This window comes from Schistocerca cancellata, chromosome 1, assembly GCF_023864275.1.
Source record: "Schistocerca cancellata isolate TAMUIC-IGC-003103 chromosome 1, iqSchCanc2.1, whole genome shotgun sequence".
Classification (NCBI taxonomy): Eukaryota; Metazoa; Arthropoda; class Insecta; order Orthoptera; family Acrididae; genus Schistocerca; species Schistocerca cancellata.
Genome location: NC_064626.1, coordinates 939,548,383 through 939,566,824, shown reverse-complemented (window position 1 = coordinate 939,566,824; position 18,442 = coordinate 939,548,383). Strand labels below are relative to the sequence as shown.

Here is an 18,442-nt window from a genome sequence, read left to right as displayed (position 1 = left end):
ATTCTCCAGTGCAATCCAGTGCTACACATTAGATTCATGCAAACCATACTGTTTGCCAACTTCTCTATTAGATGTACTCTTAGCATAACAAATAACTGCAAGTTTGAAGTCTGCATAGTAGCTCTGCTGAATCATTTTCTTTTGAGGTTACAAGTCATTGATGAAGACTAAATTTTACTGTTTAGTCAGAGGAAGTCAATGCCTCTCCTCTCATGTAAAACAACAGAACTCTTAGTGCTTCGCTAGTCACCAAATAAATGAACATCAGTAATTGAACATGTTTTCAATATGCATTGAATAATTTTCAGTTACTTTTGAACTAAGGAATGACCACTACAGTTGAAGATTATAAAATGTGAAAATATATCAGTATTTGTAGGGTCGCACAGATTAGCCACACACCAGTTTTTTGTGGCCAAATGTTAGGAAGAGGTGCTGCATGTCATCAGGCGAATAAGGTAGCAACAATTCTGCCACTATTTGCTCTGAATTGCTCGTTCTCCATAGTTATTTCACACTAAACGTGTTAACTACCTCTGTACAAATAAAAGAAGACACTTTATCAAGCTTGTCTCACTCATCATAATTATCCTGTCTTTTTCTGTTGATATTTTTTGGATGAAATTTTGTAACAGTTGTTTAATTTTTCAGATTCGTAATTTCTAGTTTCGTGTTGCCACAAGTGGCAGGGAAAAAAGTAATGAAAGACTGTTTTCCACTTATACAGTTGTCCTTCAGCTGCTTGAATCATACACACATGATTCTTCTTTATAATCTGCCGAATTCAGTTCTCAAAATTAATCTCATTTCTTCTTGTGGTTATGCTTGCACATTTTCAATTCTCTATGCAATGCATTGAAATAGTACCCATGAAAACATGTCGATACATACCTACAGCTGCTGAAGATAATTACTGTGAATTATTAAAATAATTGCTGTGAATTATTGTATAATTCAGACCAAAACTGTCATTCGTATTCATATTTTCACACAGTCAGTTTTCAGTTTTATGAGATTTATAGTACAGATATTAATTTGCTTAATTGATTTGGTTCCAGGTGTGCTATTTTCACAGAGACATGCTACAGATTTTTGGACCTTACTGGGCCACTTCAAATTGGTGGCTTACCATCTCTGCCAACACATTTTCAAGTAAACAGCAAAGATTTTATTGGATGTATTAGTGATCTATACATTGATCATAAGTTTATTGATCTTAATGGGTAAGTGTAGAAATTGTGTTGTTGGTAAGGTGTTCTTTTTAGAGAACATGTAGTTATAATGTTTGGAAAAATGTGCTTAGTTTTTGCATTTTCTGTTTTTGAAGAATTTGTACTTACTTATTGTTTGCATATTTAAGTAACAAGTGCTCCACCATTTGCTTAGAGTTTTTAATTAGAACAGAAAATCACCTGTCTTTCCTTCCTAGCTTGATGAGCGATGACTAATGCTAATGTTGATGCATACTGTGTGAATTGTGTTGTTTGTGATTATATGCCATTTTATGCTACAATACTTTGTTGCATAAATGTGGTCATGCTGTCACGATATGTAGCTTATCTCCCAAGAGATTTTTCTGCCAATCTGTCAACACTTCAGTGCAGTTGTAACTATCGACTTGCTGGTAACCTTGGAACACGGAATCCCAATAGCCTTCAGTGCAACAACTTCAGACTGTGGAGTATTAATTCCTGTTGCCTACAGATATTTGAATATGTCACCATTTTCTAATTGCATCAACAAATTGAATTTTTTCACTTCTCCATATTTTCTGAACCTTCAAGTATTTTGTTGAATGTCTCTACACCAGCATATTTGAAAATTTCATTTGGTGTGTCGTCATTCTCCCACAGCTCTGTAGTTCCTCATCTCCTTAACAGCTACACTCACTTCTTCAGTGTTGATTGCCCTTCATCACTTCTGATACCAGCTAGTTGCATCTGTTCCTGTTCCTGTTCTTGAAATTTCAGGATTCCCCCAAAGTTCAACAGTTCTTTAAAATATTTTTCCCATCTTTCTGTGATTTTAGTTTCCTCTCTGATTAACTTTCCTTTTTATCCCTGCATATTGTTGTCTGAATCTGCCATTCTTGTTTTATCTCTTTTATTCCCTTAAACATTCTTCTAACAGCCTTTTCACTTTTATATTCCTCGACATCATTCCATCAGTTTTTGTCAAATTTGCATGTGTGTGTGTGTGTGTGTGTGTGTGTGTGTGTGTGCGCGCGTGCGTGTGTGTGCGTGTCAGTAACTAAGCTGGCAAAATGTACATTATTGGAATGAATTTGCCATGGATATCATGTGAGGCATTGCAATGTAAGTATGCTAAAACATAATGATCTTTTTGTTTCATAAACATTTCATCAACTCAATTCCTTTTATTTCTGCAGTCACCATGGCCCTAGTACATATCTGCACATGGTGCAGATAGTGTTCCTCCATCTGATGATGAGCTTGCAGTAGCTTGAAAACTGGTTAACAGTGCAATAAATCATATTAAAACTAACGAAAAAGGCTGGTTACATATTATACTCTCACATTTCTAAAAACAGAAATTAATCCATTATTGACAATATAATGGAAATGGATAGGGCTGATGATGATGATGATGATGAGGAGGAGGAGGAGGAGGAGGAGGAGGAGGAGGATGCAGTGGCAGGAGAACACACACACACAAGAAGGTTTAACTTTTACAATCATTCGGAGCCACTGGCTCATTCTTCTGGCAGAAGAGTTAAAGGAGAAGGAATAGGGGTGAAGGAAAAGGACTAGAGGGGTTTAGGGAAAGGGGTACAGTTCAGAAAAGAATTGTTGGGAGCTGCACCAGACAAGATTTGAGAACCTGCAGACGTAAGGATGGAAGATAGAGTAATATACAGACAGAGATTACTACCAAAACATTGTGCATGAGTTAATAAAAGTGAAAAGCCAAGTGCATAGTCTGTAACAGTCGTGGAATGGGGAGACAGTGAAAAACAGATGGGTCAGAAAATGAAAGATGTACAAAACTAACCTGGAGTGAAGAAAGGAATAGTTATTGTGAAGAAAAGCTGAGATGGAAGGAATTAACATAAATTAAGGCCAGGTGGGTGGCAAGAACTAAGGACATGTTGTAGTGCTAGTTCCCACCTTGCGGAGTTCTGAGAGTAGGGGAAGAATCCAGATGGCTCGTTTGGTGAAACAGGCACTGAGGTCATAATTGTAATGTTGTAGAACATGCTTTGCAACAGGATATTGTATGTTGCCAGTAGACTACTTTGATAAGACCACGACTTCCTAAAGTCATGCCCAGAAATGAGATCCATTCTGTTTAAGATTTTGCCCACTACACCAGGAATAACTGTTAATCACCCTCCCAATCTCTGCAATATCTTTGCACCCCTGTGACCATCCGCACTGCAAGACTTGCCGTGTCCACCCTCCCACCACCACCTATTCCACCCAACTGGCAAAACATACACTATCAAAGAGAGAGCCACCTGTGTCGTGACACATCGCATTCCACCTGTTATGTAAACATTATTCAGCCTTTTACATCGGCATGACTACCACCCAGTTATTAATCAGGATGAATGGGCATAGGCAGAGGGTGTCTGCTGGCAACCCACGATATCCTGCCAGTCTCTCAGAACTCCGCAGGTGGGAACTAAATCTACATCATGTCCTTGGTTCTTGCCACCCATCTGTCCATCATTTACATTAATTCCTTCCATTTCAGTATTTCTTCACAGTAACTACTTCTTTCTTCACTCCATTTTAGTTTTGCACATCTTTCATTTTTTGATGTGTTTGTTTTTTGCCACCACCATTACATACAATGCACTTAGTTTTTCACACTTATTAGCTCATGCACGATGTTTTAGTAGTAATCTCTATCTTGCATATTACCCTGTCTTCCACTTTTAAGTTTTCAGGTTCTCAGATCTCATCCAGTGCAGTCCCCAACAATCAGTCTTCCCTTCTCATCCCATCCTGTAAGTCTCCTCTGACCTGGGATTCTGGGTGACTTTTCTGAACTATAACCCTTTTCCTAAACCTCTCCAGTCCTTTTCCTTCACCCCTCTTCCTTCCCCTTAAATGCTTCTGTCAGACGCTCCAAAAGCTTGTAAAAGTTAAACATTTTTGTGTGTGTTCTCCTGCTGCCGCTTGGTGAGTAGATTTTTTATCTATCCATTTACACAATAACTGGAATTGTTGTATACATCCCACGTGCCATTACTTTGAGTGTTGTATAAATTTAGAAACTTTGGATCAGTGTGGGGCATGTTTCCTTTTTTATTCTCCTCATCAACCACTTCATTGAAGTATTATTTTGTCCTGTTTAGAGAACTCAGTAATTACAAAAATAATGTAGTAAGCAAGTGTCTTTTGTTATACAGCTATGTTGCAGAAAATGGAACAATAGCTGGTTGTCCAGAAAAACGGTTTTTCTGTCAGTCCAATCCATGTAATCACGGAGGGAAATGTGTGGAAGGATGGGGAACTTATCTATGTGAATGCAGTGAAGGGTGGAGTGACAAAGACTGTAGTCGAGGTAAGACCACTTATGTATGAAACCATCTTTTCAAAATTACATGAGCTGTCATAAACTTTACCTTTCTTTTGACTCATTTGATATGATTTTTTACATGTTACTTTCCAGTGTAAATTTATTCATTTCTGCTGACATATTCATAGCATTATGGTCAATATTCTCACAAAAATCAGTTATTTTTATGTAATTAAAGCTTTAAAAAGTCATTAAAGATTAAGTCATCAAGATTTGGTCACATGATCAAATACGCACTCTGTTATTGGCTGATTCTCTGGTGATGTTACAGACTAGGCACTATACGTGTGTTAAGGAGTGTTAGCTGAAGCTACAAGTTTTTTATGTACTTTTCTGCAAACAATTTAGCTATTTAGTGATGGAGAAATCAATTACAACCTTTAAGTAACAGTAGAAAGGAATTTTGTGAACGCTGATAGTGGAAACGTTGCGAAAGTTGATGCGTTTATGCTCCACCCATTTAGAGTGGTGATATGTACAACAATGGACATTCTACATGCTGTTTCCTGAGCCAGTTCCATAGTTCTAGTTTAATCATAGCCTTAGTGATTGTCAGGACAGGTTCCGCTCCAATAAATGAAGTCGTTGCCCCCATCCAGTCCCATCTGTCGGCTTGTTCATTGCCACAGATCCCTGAGTGGCCAGGGATCCACACTAGGTTTACCCTATTGCTTCTCCCTAGCTCCACCAGAGCCCTGTGGCAATCTGCGACAATCTTAGATCTTGTTGCAGGAGCTGCCAGTGACTTCAGGGCTGCCTGGCTGTCTGAATCGATGTAGATGCTACGGTCCTTGTAGCACCTACGCATATTCTCTGCCACACATGTCCTGATTACAGTAATTTCAACTTGGAATGCAGAGGCCAGTTTTCCTAGAGAGATGATGCCCTCCAGTCTTTGCTGAACCCCGTACACCCTACACCCCTGCCCCAAAGCCTTGGTCTGATTTTGACCCGTCGGTGAACCAAACAATGTCCCGCGTACGGTGTCGAACTGTTTTTTCCCACTGTTCCCTGCTTCCAATTATTATATTGTAAGGCTTGTTGAAGCAGTTGGGGGCTATTATATAGTCGGCAGGCATTTCCCCAGACATTCCTATGTTTGCCTCACTCACTATGTTAGTGTGTGAGTATGGATATCCCGATGAGATCCAGTTTTTGCCTATTTTAAGTCTGTATGCCCCAGCTGCTGCCTCGGTGTAGTGGAGGCATTTCCAGCATGGCTTCCGTCCCAGCGGTTGGTGTACTGCTAATTCCGCGTGTTATGGCTAAGCGGGTCAGTCTCTGCACCTTAGCAAGCTCCTTAGCTGCTACCCACTGTTCTACCTTCTTCCACCACACTACGGCCCCATAGAAAATTCTAGGTTTAACCACTGTGGTGTATATCCTGTACAGATCTCTGGGGCTTAGGCCCCAATAGCACCGTCTGACTTCCATCTGTTTCCAGTAATGAAAGACAATCTGCGGGGACATCATTATGCTTCTGATGATGACGTTGAGAGAACTGTGAGACTGTGGTTGTGGAAACAGAGTGTCAACTTCTTCTGTGATGGCTTCAGAAAACTTGTTCATTGTTGGCAGAAATGTATCCAATTGGCTGATGATTATGTGGAAAAAGTGAATATTAGTAATTAAAGATCAAATTCTAAGGATTATTTGTGCATTTGATTTATTAAAATATTCCCATCCCAACCCAGTTAACGAAGGTGGAGGCATTACTTTTCATTCGGCCATCGTAAGAAAATGAAACTGAAAATTTAAACAGTAAGGATCCTAGCTGGACAGTAGGAAGATAAAAACATTGTTTCTAATAAAGTAAAAAGCGCATGGTCACATTAACTAAAAAATATCTTTTTGAACGTGATGTGTGCGAACACCAATTGCAAATGCAAGCGCATGTAAACAGGAAGCAAAACACAATAATATTCTGTTTCTAATTGGCTTGATGAAGTTTTGTAATTGTGATTTCATTTTCATGTGAGAGGACTGTCGAGTTGTTTTACAAATAAATTAAAAATGTTGTTTTGAGTTAGTTTCGAACCAGCGCCCTATAGACCTCATCTTATCAGCGATCTTATAAAATTTGACAGTCTATCACTCTATCAACTGACCTACCAAATAATTAAGGTGCAGATGGGTAAAATGACAATTTTCACTAGGTGTTTAATTTCATTGAATGATGCTATCCTTCAATGTAACAGCCGACTTCACAGTGTAACACATTTTTAATTAAGTTAGTAAACTTATGTGTCAACATGGCAGAAATTTATCTGTACAGTGCAACCACATTTTATGCATCTTATTCTCTGGAACAACCAAAAACAAATTTTTAGCAGTTCTTATAGATGTATTTGCATAATATGGTACTACATGCTATTTCTAACCCATTTTCCAAAACGTAAATTCCAAAACAAGACATCACTGTGAATTAGCACTATGACAGCAGGAGCAGACGTCACAGACATCGCGTAACTTGAATGGAGCATTTTAGTGGACTTTCAAATTATTTGAGTTTCGTTTCCGTTTTTATAAAAGAATATTGAAATTCGAGAGGAAAAAAGCATGTTAGGAGCATAAAATGACATAATTAAGCATTTAAGACAATTTCCAGCAAACATTCAAGTACCATATTGTGGCTACAAATAAAGAAAATTACTCATGTATTAGTAATTTGAGATATCCATATAGAAAACTAAATATTAATTAAAACTTTTGTCTTACCAGTTCATGCTATTGAGTGATGTCAGTTGCTTTTTCATATTGATAACAGTATTGTACATGCTATTCGTGGCACTTTTTGCAGCTGTGAAACCACCTTGGCGATTTCAAGGTGATGGAATTATTTCATTCAATCCTCTGCTCCGTCCCATACAGCTCCCCTGGCTCAATGCTCTATCAGTCCGAACCTTACAGGAAGATGCTTTCATTATGAGCATTCAGATTGGGCAGAACAACTCTGCATTGCTAAGTGTAAGTACAGTTCAATGGTCTGTTCTGTATTTTAGATTGGTCAGTGTTATATGTGAATTACGTGAATTCAGAAATTGTTAATGCTTCTTTTTCAACTTTTATGATGTTAAGAATGTGGGTTCTTATTACTTTCCTAAAATCTCTATTTCCTGAAACAATTATCAAATAATATTTGTAAGTTATGCTTAAACAGGAACCTGTTAGACATACACATGTAAGAGTCAGTAAGAGTTGAAACTCAGAGCTGACATGAACACCATATTATGCATATGAGAGCTAGCAAGAGGCGAAGTATTTGAATTAGAAGATAAGTGAAATCATTTAAACAGAAATATTTTGATGCACTATTGGAAAGGGCAGAGAGTGCTGGGATGCATATAGATCTTTGGGAAATATAGTATAATAGCCAAGGCCTGCAGGTCTAGTGGTAAAGCGCATTCCTGGGAACCGAAAGGTCACAGAACGAATCCTGGTTGATCCACAGAATATTGTAGTTCACCTGTAACCTAGTCTTCACCTCTTCATGATGCAAAAATTCACCAGGACTGACTCATGATTAACATTCACCATTAAACTCTGTCACCTTTTCCCAATATGATTGCTATAGTGGGAGGGAATGCAAATTGCTAACATGGCGTCCAGTTGAAGAACTTACAACAGGCTGTTGAGTCACACGGAATTTGAAATAATAATTCTATTTTAGTAATCGGTGAACTGAGAATATTTGTAATATGGATAGACTTGTTTTTCTCTCTAAATGGCAACAGATGGAATTGTAGAAGCTGTAAAATAGTTTTTCAGATTGAGTTTAAGTTAACTTTTCTGCTCCTTTTCTACTTTCCTCTTTTACTGTTTCCTTTCCTTTTAATTTATTTATTTTCTCTCCTTCTGAACCATATTTCCTGCACTTAGTTTTTTTCTCTCTTCTTTTTACCTCATTTCCATTTATCTGTAACTGTATTTCTGCACTCTCTGCTAGCTCTTAGTTACATAATTTTCAAGGCTAATCTGGCGCCAACAACCCAATTTTCCTCTCATCCTGTTCAGTAAAGCTCACTTGGGATTCTGGGTGGCTTTTCTTGTGGTTTGTTTAGGTTTAAGATTCTCACTTTCTTCCATCTTTTCCTCTATCCTGCCAGAAGACAGTGTGCCTGAGTCCAGAAGTTACATACACTGAACAGCCAGAACATTATGACCACCAACCTACTACCAGTATAAACCCATCCAGGCGATAGCAGCGTCACCTGACGAGGAATGACTAGTCAAACAAACACACAGTACATGTAGCATCAATGAGTGTTCTGTCTGTGTGTAGAATTGGGAATCTATCTGAGTTTGTCTGAGGGGAAATTGTGATGGCCCAGACACTTGGCACAAACATTTTGGAAACTGCACAATTTGCTGGGTGTTCAAGGAGTGTTGTGGGGAATATCTTAAACACATAGCGAAACCCAGGTGAAACCATATCCAGATGCCGTGGGGTTGGGCAGCCACCCTTCATTACGGATGTTGGATGTCATAGGCTGAGCAGACTGGTAAAACTGTGGTGGAACTAATGTCAGACTTTAACGCTGGGCAGAGTACAAGTGTACCTGAAGACACAATGCACCAAACACTCCTAGTGATGGGCCTCTGCAGCCAACGACCCATTTATGTACTAATGTTAACACCACGACATCAGCAGCAGTGACTGAAATGGGTACATGACCATCGGCACTAGACATTGGTGCAGTGGTGGGCCATTGTGGGTCTGATGAATCCCAACACCTTCTTCATGAAGCCGATGGGAAGGCACAGTTTCATTGTTTTCCTGGGGAACAGCTCCGTGACGCCTTTACTGCCGAGCAGAGATAAGCTGGTGACTGCTCCATTATGCTCTGGGGAAAATTCATGTGCTTATTCATGGGTCCAGTGGAGCTCTTGCAAGGCATTGTGATGAGCAAAGAGTATCGTACACTAGTTGCAGACAGTGTAAACCCTTCAACCCTTCATGACAGTAATGTTTCCTCATGACAGTGTCATTTTCAACAAGATAATATGCCATGTCACAAGGCCAGGAGTGTGATGGAGTGATCCGGGGAACACTGTGGCGAGTTCCAGTTCATTTGATGGACCCCAACTTGACATATCTGAACCTATTGAACACATCTGGGTTTGAGTGAATGTGGCATCAGAGCTCATCGCCCCCCTCACCCTCCCAGAATTTACAGGAATCAGGTGATTAGTGTGTGCAGATGTGATGCCAGCTCCCTCCAGTGACCTGCCAAGCCCTCACTGCTTCCATGCCACGATGCATCGCTGCTATCTGTGCCAAAGGTGGACATTTCAGCCGTTAAGTAGGAGATCATAATGTTCTGGCTGATCAGTATATTTTTCATATTTCTACATTTTTCCATTTGCTGCTGTTTAGTAATTGTATTTCATTGTACGTAGCAAATATAGATGATTTGACAAAACCTTTTCTACAGTTTCTTATGCATGTTTTAAAATGTCGTTGCTGTGCTTATGCAAGTAATTTTTATGTGGTTGAAAAGTATGTAGCTAACTGAAAATGATAGCTAATATGGTCTATTGATGAAGAGAGATTATGGTTCTTTTGGAGTCAGTCTTGTATTTTTGCTAGCCTCACATTCATTTATGTACACACAGTTGTAACTGTCTCTAGGGTTCACACACTGTTCCATCTGTTATGAGTCTGCTTTACTGGTACTTCAATTTGGTGGATTTTTTAATTTGTTATGGTGGTGTCAGATGCTACTCTCTCTGAAACATATTGGTAAATATTTACAATGCAGTAGTCATAATGCTTTGACAGTAAATGTTTACCTTCTCTAACACTGCAGCATTATTGCATACCATTACTATTGTTCTAAACTTGTTTATGTTGTAGGTGTTAACTAGTGTGCATGGAGTACATAACTTTGTGTTAAAGAATGGACAATTTATTTAAAAATTTATCGAATTCACTTAGAGATAGGTACTGTAACCTTGTCGTCAGGAAGTGGGACTCCCAGAACAGTTGAGAGAGAGACAAAAAAGTCATCAATGTGTGGCCACATTGTCTGTAGTTACTTTACAATATCAGAGGGTATTTTTGTTAAAACTACATGAAATGCCTGTTCACTTTATTGAAATAAAGCATCACCAGTGGTCTGTAATTAAAGATATTTACAATTTGACATGTTTTGTAGATCAAAAAAAGTCCATTAATAAATTATTGGTTTTTACTTATGGTAATTTTCTGCTTGTATTTTTTGCCTAATCAGGAAATGCCATCTGTTAGCATGTTTCTGGCTCCTTTCTTCGTTAGGCACTGATAATTGTGGTCTAATTTTACACTGCTTTGCAGAACTGTTTGTTTTTTATGTTTAATACAGCACAATTTCGTACACTGTTGTTCACCATTTATATAAAGAAGACCCACAACAAGTGACACTATCTTAATACATGCTCAAACCACCCACGGAACCAGAAATGGGTCACAATCAGATCCATGTTAAAAACACTGAACAGGATCCCCCTAAGCACTTCTGATTACCAAAAAGAGCTGGCCATTATAAAACAAATAGCACTAAAATGGACACAAAGAAACACTGGTAGGCAAACTAAACAGAAAGATTAAAAAAAAAAAAAAAATTCGTGACCATACCACATCAACACATACAAACTGCACAATCCCAAAAAAGGTCTGCAATGACCTTCCATCATAAATTCACACGTAAAATAGGTAACATATTTTTAAAAATTCAGGGCATAAACATTGCTTACAAAACAAACAACTCAATACAAAAACACATCCCAAAACTGAAATTAAAACTAGACTGATACCAATAATTTGGTATCTATCAACTCAGTTGCAGAGACTGAAAAATAATGCATTGGAATGATTGGGAGGACGTTTAACACAAGATATAAAGAACACAACAGATCATGGAAATACGGTGAAAACCATTCAACATTTGCAGACCATCGTGTACAGGAATATCACAGACCAACCACAGTTGAAAAAGATATGAACATCATAAGAATCAGTAGAGATGGATACCTCATTCCTTTCCAAGAAAACTTTCACGTACAAAAAGCATTTATACAAAATAGACAATTGCTCAATGGCAAAACAAATATTGGAAACCAGACATTACATAAAACAACTGAGGAAATCACATTAAAAGAATAGATCAAAGAAAAACTATTGACAGTGTTGGCAACATTACAAAACACGATACACATTTACAAGTATACAGTGAACAGTCGTGTATGAAAGTGTGCCCTGTTAAATTTCAAATGCATAATTCTGCAAAGCAGCATAAAATTAGTACCTCATAAAGAAAGGGACTAAAAACCAAACACACAGTTACCATAAGTGCAATCCAACAACTTTTTAACAAACTGTTTTTTGATCTAGAAAATGAATCCAATTGTAAATGTCTTTAATTACAGACTACTGATGATGCTATACTTCAATAAAGCAAAATGTGTCTGGTGAGAAAAATTGCAATTGTAATGATAAAACAAAAATACCCTCAGACACACAAAAAAGTATGTGACAGTGCTTCTAGCTTCTGGAGCTGCAGTTTCCTTATTCATGGAGAATAGAGGAAATAGTTCATCTTTGTGTACAGTACTTGTTAAACAGAAAATATTTTTATGTCTCAGATTTCAGAAGGATTTGTACACTACAGCTATAATGGAGAGAAGGTTGTGCTTCCAAATGGTTATGTGAGTGATGGGAAATGGCATCATGTGGAAATAAAATGGATGAGTGGTGAAGTATGGATTAACTTGGACTATGGGCAGAGAGAGACAACAGTGCCAGTCAGCAGTAAAATTCAAGGACTCTATGTTAATCGAATACAAATTGGAGGACCTGATTTGTCATTCGGGAGTCTGACAACAGATTTGGCATATTTTGAAGGGTGCATACAGGTAATTAAAATTTGTCTGATTATAATGTTATAATAATTTGAAGAAAGAAAGCATGATCTTTCTGAGGGGCTGCTGTTCACCAGATTTCTGGTTCATTTTGCTTCCATTATAGCTGTTTCACTTTTTATATTGCGTGCAGTAAACATATCTACTTGCTGTCATCTACAAACTCTGTTGATAGGTCAATAAAATAAAGCTGCCCTCTGTCTAAAGATGGAGTGAGGTGACAGTGTGGTGGGACACTGAACTTGTATTCATGAGGAAGGCAGCCAAATATAGGTTTCCCATGATTTACTTAAATCACTTAAGGTAAATTCCAGGAGAGTCCCTGTTGTGTCACCGCCAGACACCACACTTGCTAGGTGGTAGCCTTTAAATTGGCCGCGGTCCGTTAGTATACGTCGGACCCGCGTGTCGCCACTATCAGTGATTGCAGACCGAGCGCCGCCACACGGCAGGTCTAGAGAGACTTCCTAGCACTCGCCCCAGTGGTACAACCGACTTTGCTAGCGATGGTTCACTGACAAAATACGCTCTCATTTGCCGAGACGATAGTTAGCATAGCCTTCAGCTACGTCATTTGCTACGACCTAGCAAAGCGCCATTACCAGTTACTATTGATGCTGTGAAAATGTACCGTCAAGAGCGATGTTCACCATTTACGGATTAAAGTTAAGTATTCCAACAGCTACATCCTTTTTTGCTAAAGTCTAATTTCCTTGTCCTGTTCCAGACCTCACGCCAGCCTGTGTGAGCTAAAACGCGTGCCTTTCGGCTTCCTCTAATATTACGGTGTTGGTCTCCTGCCAACCCACAACAGTCCCTTTGAAAGGGGCACAGCCAATTTCCTCCTCCATGGGGGGCTTGTGTTCACACACCAATGTCACCTTTAACAATTTGATCTAAATCTTGATTTTCCACCCATCTACCTGAAGGACACCTCAGTGCTTTACCAGCCATGTTTTATTATTATTATTATTATAGGTGGTTTGTCCTTGCCTTCCTGAAATCATTCAACTGACATTTATAATCTCTTGCAGTTAAGTGAGGGCTTTGAACTATGGTACAACTTGATATTTTTCATATGTACAAATTTTGGATGTAAATGAAAGAGGTGATAACTGACAGAAAAATCTAGGACCAACTGAGAATTTAAATCTGAATCTTTGAATGTGTAATTTAACACTTGCCCTCTGAGACACACATTTAGCATGTGTATCAAAGCAGAAGGGAACATTATTTGGAGAAATAAAAAGAGGCCATGTGACCTCATGTGCTGTCGACCTGCAACAGCTATTTGTTAGGTAATAGCTAAAACATATGCATTTAATGTTTCTCTCATAACACAAATCATTAGTAATACCAGATTCTTAAATTAGGAAAGTATTTGTTGTGGCAGCAAAATTTAAGTGGAAATGGACTCCATTGGACATACAAAAACTTGAACGAATTTGGATTGTCACTGACTGTACAACAATTTTTCACAAACATGTAGATGCAGGACACATTCATTAGGATTCATTTGCTGCATGGTTTCAAGTTTGTATGGATGAAATTGAACCAGATGGAGATGCTCAGACATTTGAGTTGCAATGTTGAGACAAGTTTTCACTTAAAGCAACAAGGACTCTATGGCACCTTTATATATATTAGTGTTTTCTGGGGTCTCTGCAGACCATACAACCTCATTAGACATTTTCTTCAAGGCTGAACTAGTCTTTTCACAAAATTGCAATTGCATGTAGTAACAGGATTTTAACACAAGGTGGGATATAATAGTGATGCTTAAACTCTCATTGTGTAGTTGCGAAACTGGCTCCACGTCATTAAAAACTGTGTATGGTGACTGCAAGCCCTATGTCACTCAGCTGCTCCATGATAACCTAAATAACCATTACCACTACACAATTTGATGCCTTCCCTTGTACTTCTACTACATCTGCAGAGCTACCAAAATTTACTTCAAATTTACCCATTTTTGTGCACCACATTACATTTGAAGGTGCAGAGCTTTGTAGAGGGACAGTTTACCAGAAAGTATTTCCCTGAACACACTTATATGTAGCACCAAAGCAGGGACAATTCAGTTTACCTGAATGAACTTAACTGTACTAAAAGGGTGACCTTGCAGATACACTATGTAATAAATTATCTGTTTTCTGGGGTTATCAGTGGAGCAATGTTTGAAAATATTCGAGACTGGAAACCTGTAGTGCATCCAGTACCAAGCATGCTATAGAAATCAGAGCCTGCCTTGGTGTTTCCCTTGTTGCATCAGCTGGTAGCTTCATCATGTATTGAAGAAATGTTGCTGTGGCAGCCATATTCTCCACCACACTTTGACCTATTCATTCTTTTGCGCATAATGTAAGCTATATACAGCTTGTGATATTGATTTGAGACATGTAGATGAACACAAAAAGACTCTTTAATGTATAAAACTACATGTTATAAAATTTTTAATAATTAAATTACTGCTCAGTGAAGTTGCATTAAAATTGAATGCTGCGTGGGTGCCAACCAGATGCCAGGCTACAAAATTGAGGACAGAAATAGGTGGAGAAATGGGGCATGTGAAAGGGGACATCAAGTAGTAGTTGAGTGTAGCAGGAAAAAATCTGATCACTATAGTGGTGAGAGAAAATGAATGGATGGAAAGGAAAAAGACCGGACAAGGAAAAAAGTACTGAATATTGAGAACCAAGTTTGTTTGCGAGGTTAGGAATTTGAAGTGATGTGGACAGGAAAAGAAGATATATCCTTGAGCTAATGGTAACTGATTCAGACTAACTTAGGACATTTCATTTCAGCATGTGACTAATGTTAACAGTAGTCTCATAGTAGAAATTGATGAAGGAATTTCAGTCTACAGGACTGTAGGCTACACAAAAAGGCTTTGATGTTGGTGTAGTTGGACATCATTATGGTGAAGTTGAACTAAGATGACCCAAGAGGGAGCAGTTACAGTAATTGAATGCAGCCTGTGGAGGTGGTTCAGCAATTGTGGATTACCAGTATATATTGAATACATTTTAGACTTGAAGTTTTATAGACACCGAACCATCCTGTCGTTGCCGTGTGCTCTAGGTTGAATTCCGCGAATCTCCAGTGATTTTTCCTTGATGGGACGACTGGGATATGTTGCACTTACAAGGTGACCACATGGCAATCCAATTTTTGTAATTTTCTTTATTTTTATGGTAAGTGAAACTTAGAACTGAAATATCAGTCGCACAAAGCAGCTAGATGTCACAATACGAATCCTGGGGAAAATAAACTTTGAAGTTTTTTGAGTGTCTTTAATACCCTAAAGTAAGTTTTTTTTTTTTTTTTCAGACATTGTGGATCTGTGGCAGAGTTCTCATCTGCCAGGTGAGCAATCTGGGTTTGATTCCTGATTCCTGGTCAGTGTGAATTTTTAATGAAAGGTGCACATTCTGCAAGCATTTCTGTGAAGTGTAAAATGCATAAACATAAAGATTCATTAGTGCCCTAGACTGGTAATCGCTGGTTAGAGTCTCGTATCAGTCATTCTCTCTCTCTCTCTCTCTCTCTCTTTCTTTCTTTCCCTTTTTTACCTCTTTTTTCTTCCAGCCAAGTTTAAATATAAGATTCATCAAATATGTGCTAATTGACATGTCTAAGTGTCATTTTTATGAAGAATGCACACCTTCTTATTTCTAATTACGTATCACAAACAAAAATATAGTTTTTGTTGCAAATATCCATTCTTAATTACTGATGTGCTATAAAATATTGTTAATAAAGTTTGTAACAGTTAAAGAAAAATGCCACAAATTAACTTTTTCCTTCATTATGTATTTTACTCTTCACAGAAATGCACATAGAATGTGCAGCTTTGTTTTAAAGTTTTCTATGGCCAAAAATCGAACCCAGACTGCTCATGTGGCATGTGGCAGACAAGTATTCTACTACATCACCATGCTCCCTGTTGAAAAGTCAGTCTTACTTTAGGGTATTACAGGCACTCAGAAAATGTTCAAAGTTGATTTTCTCAAGAATTTTTAAGTTTTGCATTGACATACTTCCTGAGGTTGTGTACATTATGTACCGTAAATATAAAAAATTACAAAATCAGATTGCCGCGTGATCTCCTTTAAGTGTTGTGAACCCACCACCCTCCCCCTCACTGCCTCCCCCTCTTAGTGCATTTAATTACACTTTTGGCAGAGAATGACATAGTGTCCAGTCACCATTGTGAGGTCTTCTAACCCTGATAAAAAAGTGTTCTTTTTTAATTTTTGTCATTGCTATTTTTTATGATTTACGTACAGTAACAACTTTTGGCCACTATCTACATTTATTGCAAATGGTGTGTAGCACTTCATTTCTGAATTGTTGTCCTCTCTTTGAAAAATTATGGCTTAAATATAAAAATTAATTGCCCAGTTAAATATGTTAGTTATGAGAACAGCTAGTCACCCTACCAAACTCTCCCTCATTTCTAATATTGTCGCATGAATCATGACATTGGTAGCACATTTAATTGAATAAATGAAAATGTTGCAAATAAGGATGGAAAAGCTGCCTCAAAAGAGTGGTGAAATGGGTGACATTGGGTGGAGGGATGTGTACAGTCCCAAAAGTGTAGCACCAAGGGCCCGGAATGCAGTACTCCACTCACCATTGGCGTTGGATAGAGAAGAGTCGGGTGTGGCACCAAGGGACCAGAATGCAATATTCCACACCCCATTGGCTTTGGCTAAAGAAGAATTGGGTGCAGTTCTTTCAAATCACTCCTGCTTGTGTTGGTACTGGAGGCAGGTGGTGGAAAGGTGACACACAACATAGCGGGTCACTTCGTAAATGCTGTTAATGTGTAACATGGAGCAATGTTGGAAGTGGCTGCCACAAGATATGTCAGAAATGTGAAATGCTCTGTCGACAGATGATTTTAAGTGATCGATGACTGAACCGTGGCATATGACATGTTTTGTCGCTCTGAATTTAAACTTGTATCTTAAGCTAAATACAGCCACATGATATGCTGTGTATCTGAGAAAGCCGCAGTCAACAAATTGAGTCAGAACTAAAATCACAATTGCATTGTTCTCTGCGAGTAAAGCTAACTTCTATAGGCAAACTCAAAACATAAAGAAATCAGTTTCACTGCTAAAAGCAAACTGTAATTTCTTTCTATCATTAGTTACCAGAAAGTATCATCATACTGGCTATATGAGCTGCTTCATTACCAATCAATGAGCAGTCCTTGTTCATACTTGGTTACAGATTATAGGCAACACAGATGAAAAAGAATAGTAGAAAGAAATATAAGAGCAATTAAAAAAAGTCAGTACAATGATGAAAATGGTGTGACAAGAATTATAAATAAAAAAATTACATTTAAACCAGTTAACTAGTAGAAAATGATAGACTTTTGATTAGATTGAGGAAAAAAAAATCATTGCATGTTGCAAGATTTGAGCCTATTATCTTCAACATAGCAGCTTAATAAGCTATCCATTGCACTATGCTACAACACTGAATTAAGTTTCTACACTTATGAGCATGGTCAGCCAGTTGAGGAATTCAGCCTTCAAAAATTGGGCTTCACACAATTTTGTGTGAAGCTTATCTGATATAAGCTGATCTCAGTAATGATGCTCACTGTATATGTGCCACTGAATCATGTCTTGTGCAGAAATATTGAGTAGTGTTTAGTCAGTGCTTTGTATGAAATGTGTATTTTTCATTAGCATTGTTTTGTGTGTGTGTGTGTGTGTGTGTGTGTGTGAATAAAAATGCCAGGCCTGTGGTTCGGGAACTAAACACATCAAGAAAGAATGCTGGACAAGGAATTGGAAGCAAACTGACCAATTTTTGTGGCAGTTTCGCAGCAGCAAATGGTTTAGGTGTGATGCTGAGCGCTCTGATTGGAGGAAACCAGCTCCAGAATGTGACATGTCAGCTATCAAGTAGTTTTAATTAGACTATAGATGCAGTTGGGTGATGTGCTGCGTCTAGTTTTTGCGTATAATGT

The 18,442-nt window shown here is 38.2% G+C and overlaps 1 protein-coding gene across 1 annotated transcript in view; it reads left to right on the top strand.

Moving 5' to 3' along the window:
- LOC126116362 (protocadherin-like wing polarity protein stan) overlaps positions 1-18,442 on the top strand; it is a 365,097-nt gene that overhangs the window by 156,357 nt on the left and 190,298 nt on the right. The window contains exons 17-20 of the mRNA XM_049915035.1: positions 1,059-1,223; positions 4,379-4,533; positions 7,349-7,515; positions 12,172-12,441. Coding sequence (XP_049770992.1) covers positions 1,059-1,223; positions 4,379-4,533; positions 7,349-7,515; positions 12,172-12,441 — 757 coding nt within the window. The remainder of the gene's footprint in view (positions 1-1,058; positions 1,224-4,378; positions 4,534-7,348; positions 7,516-12,171; positions 12,442-18,442) is intronic.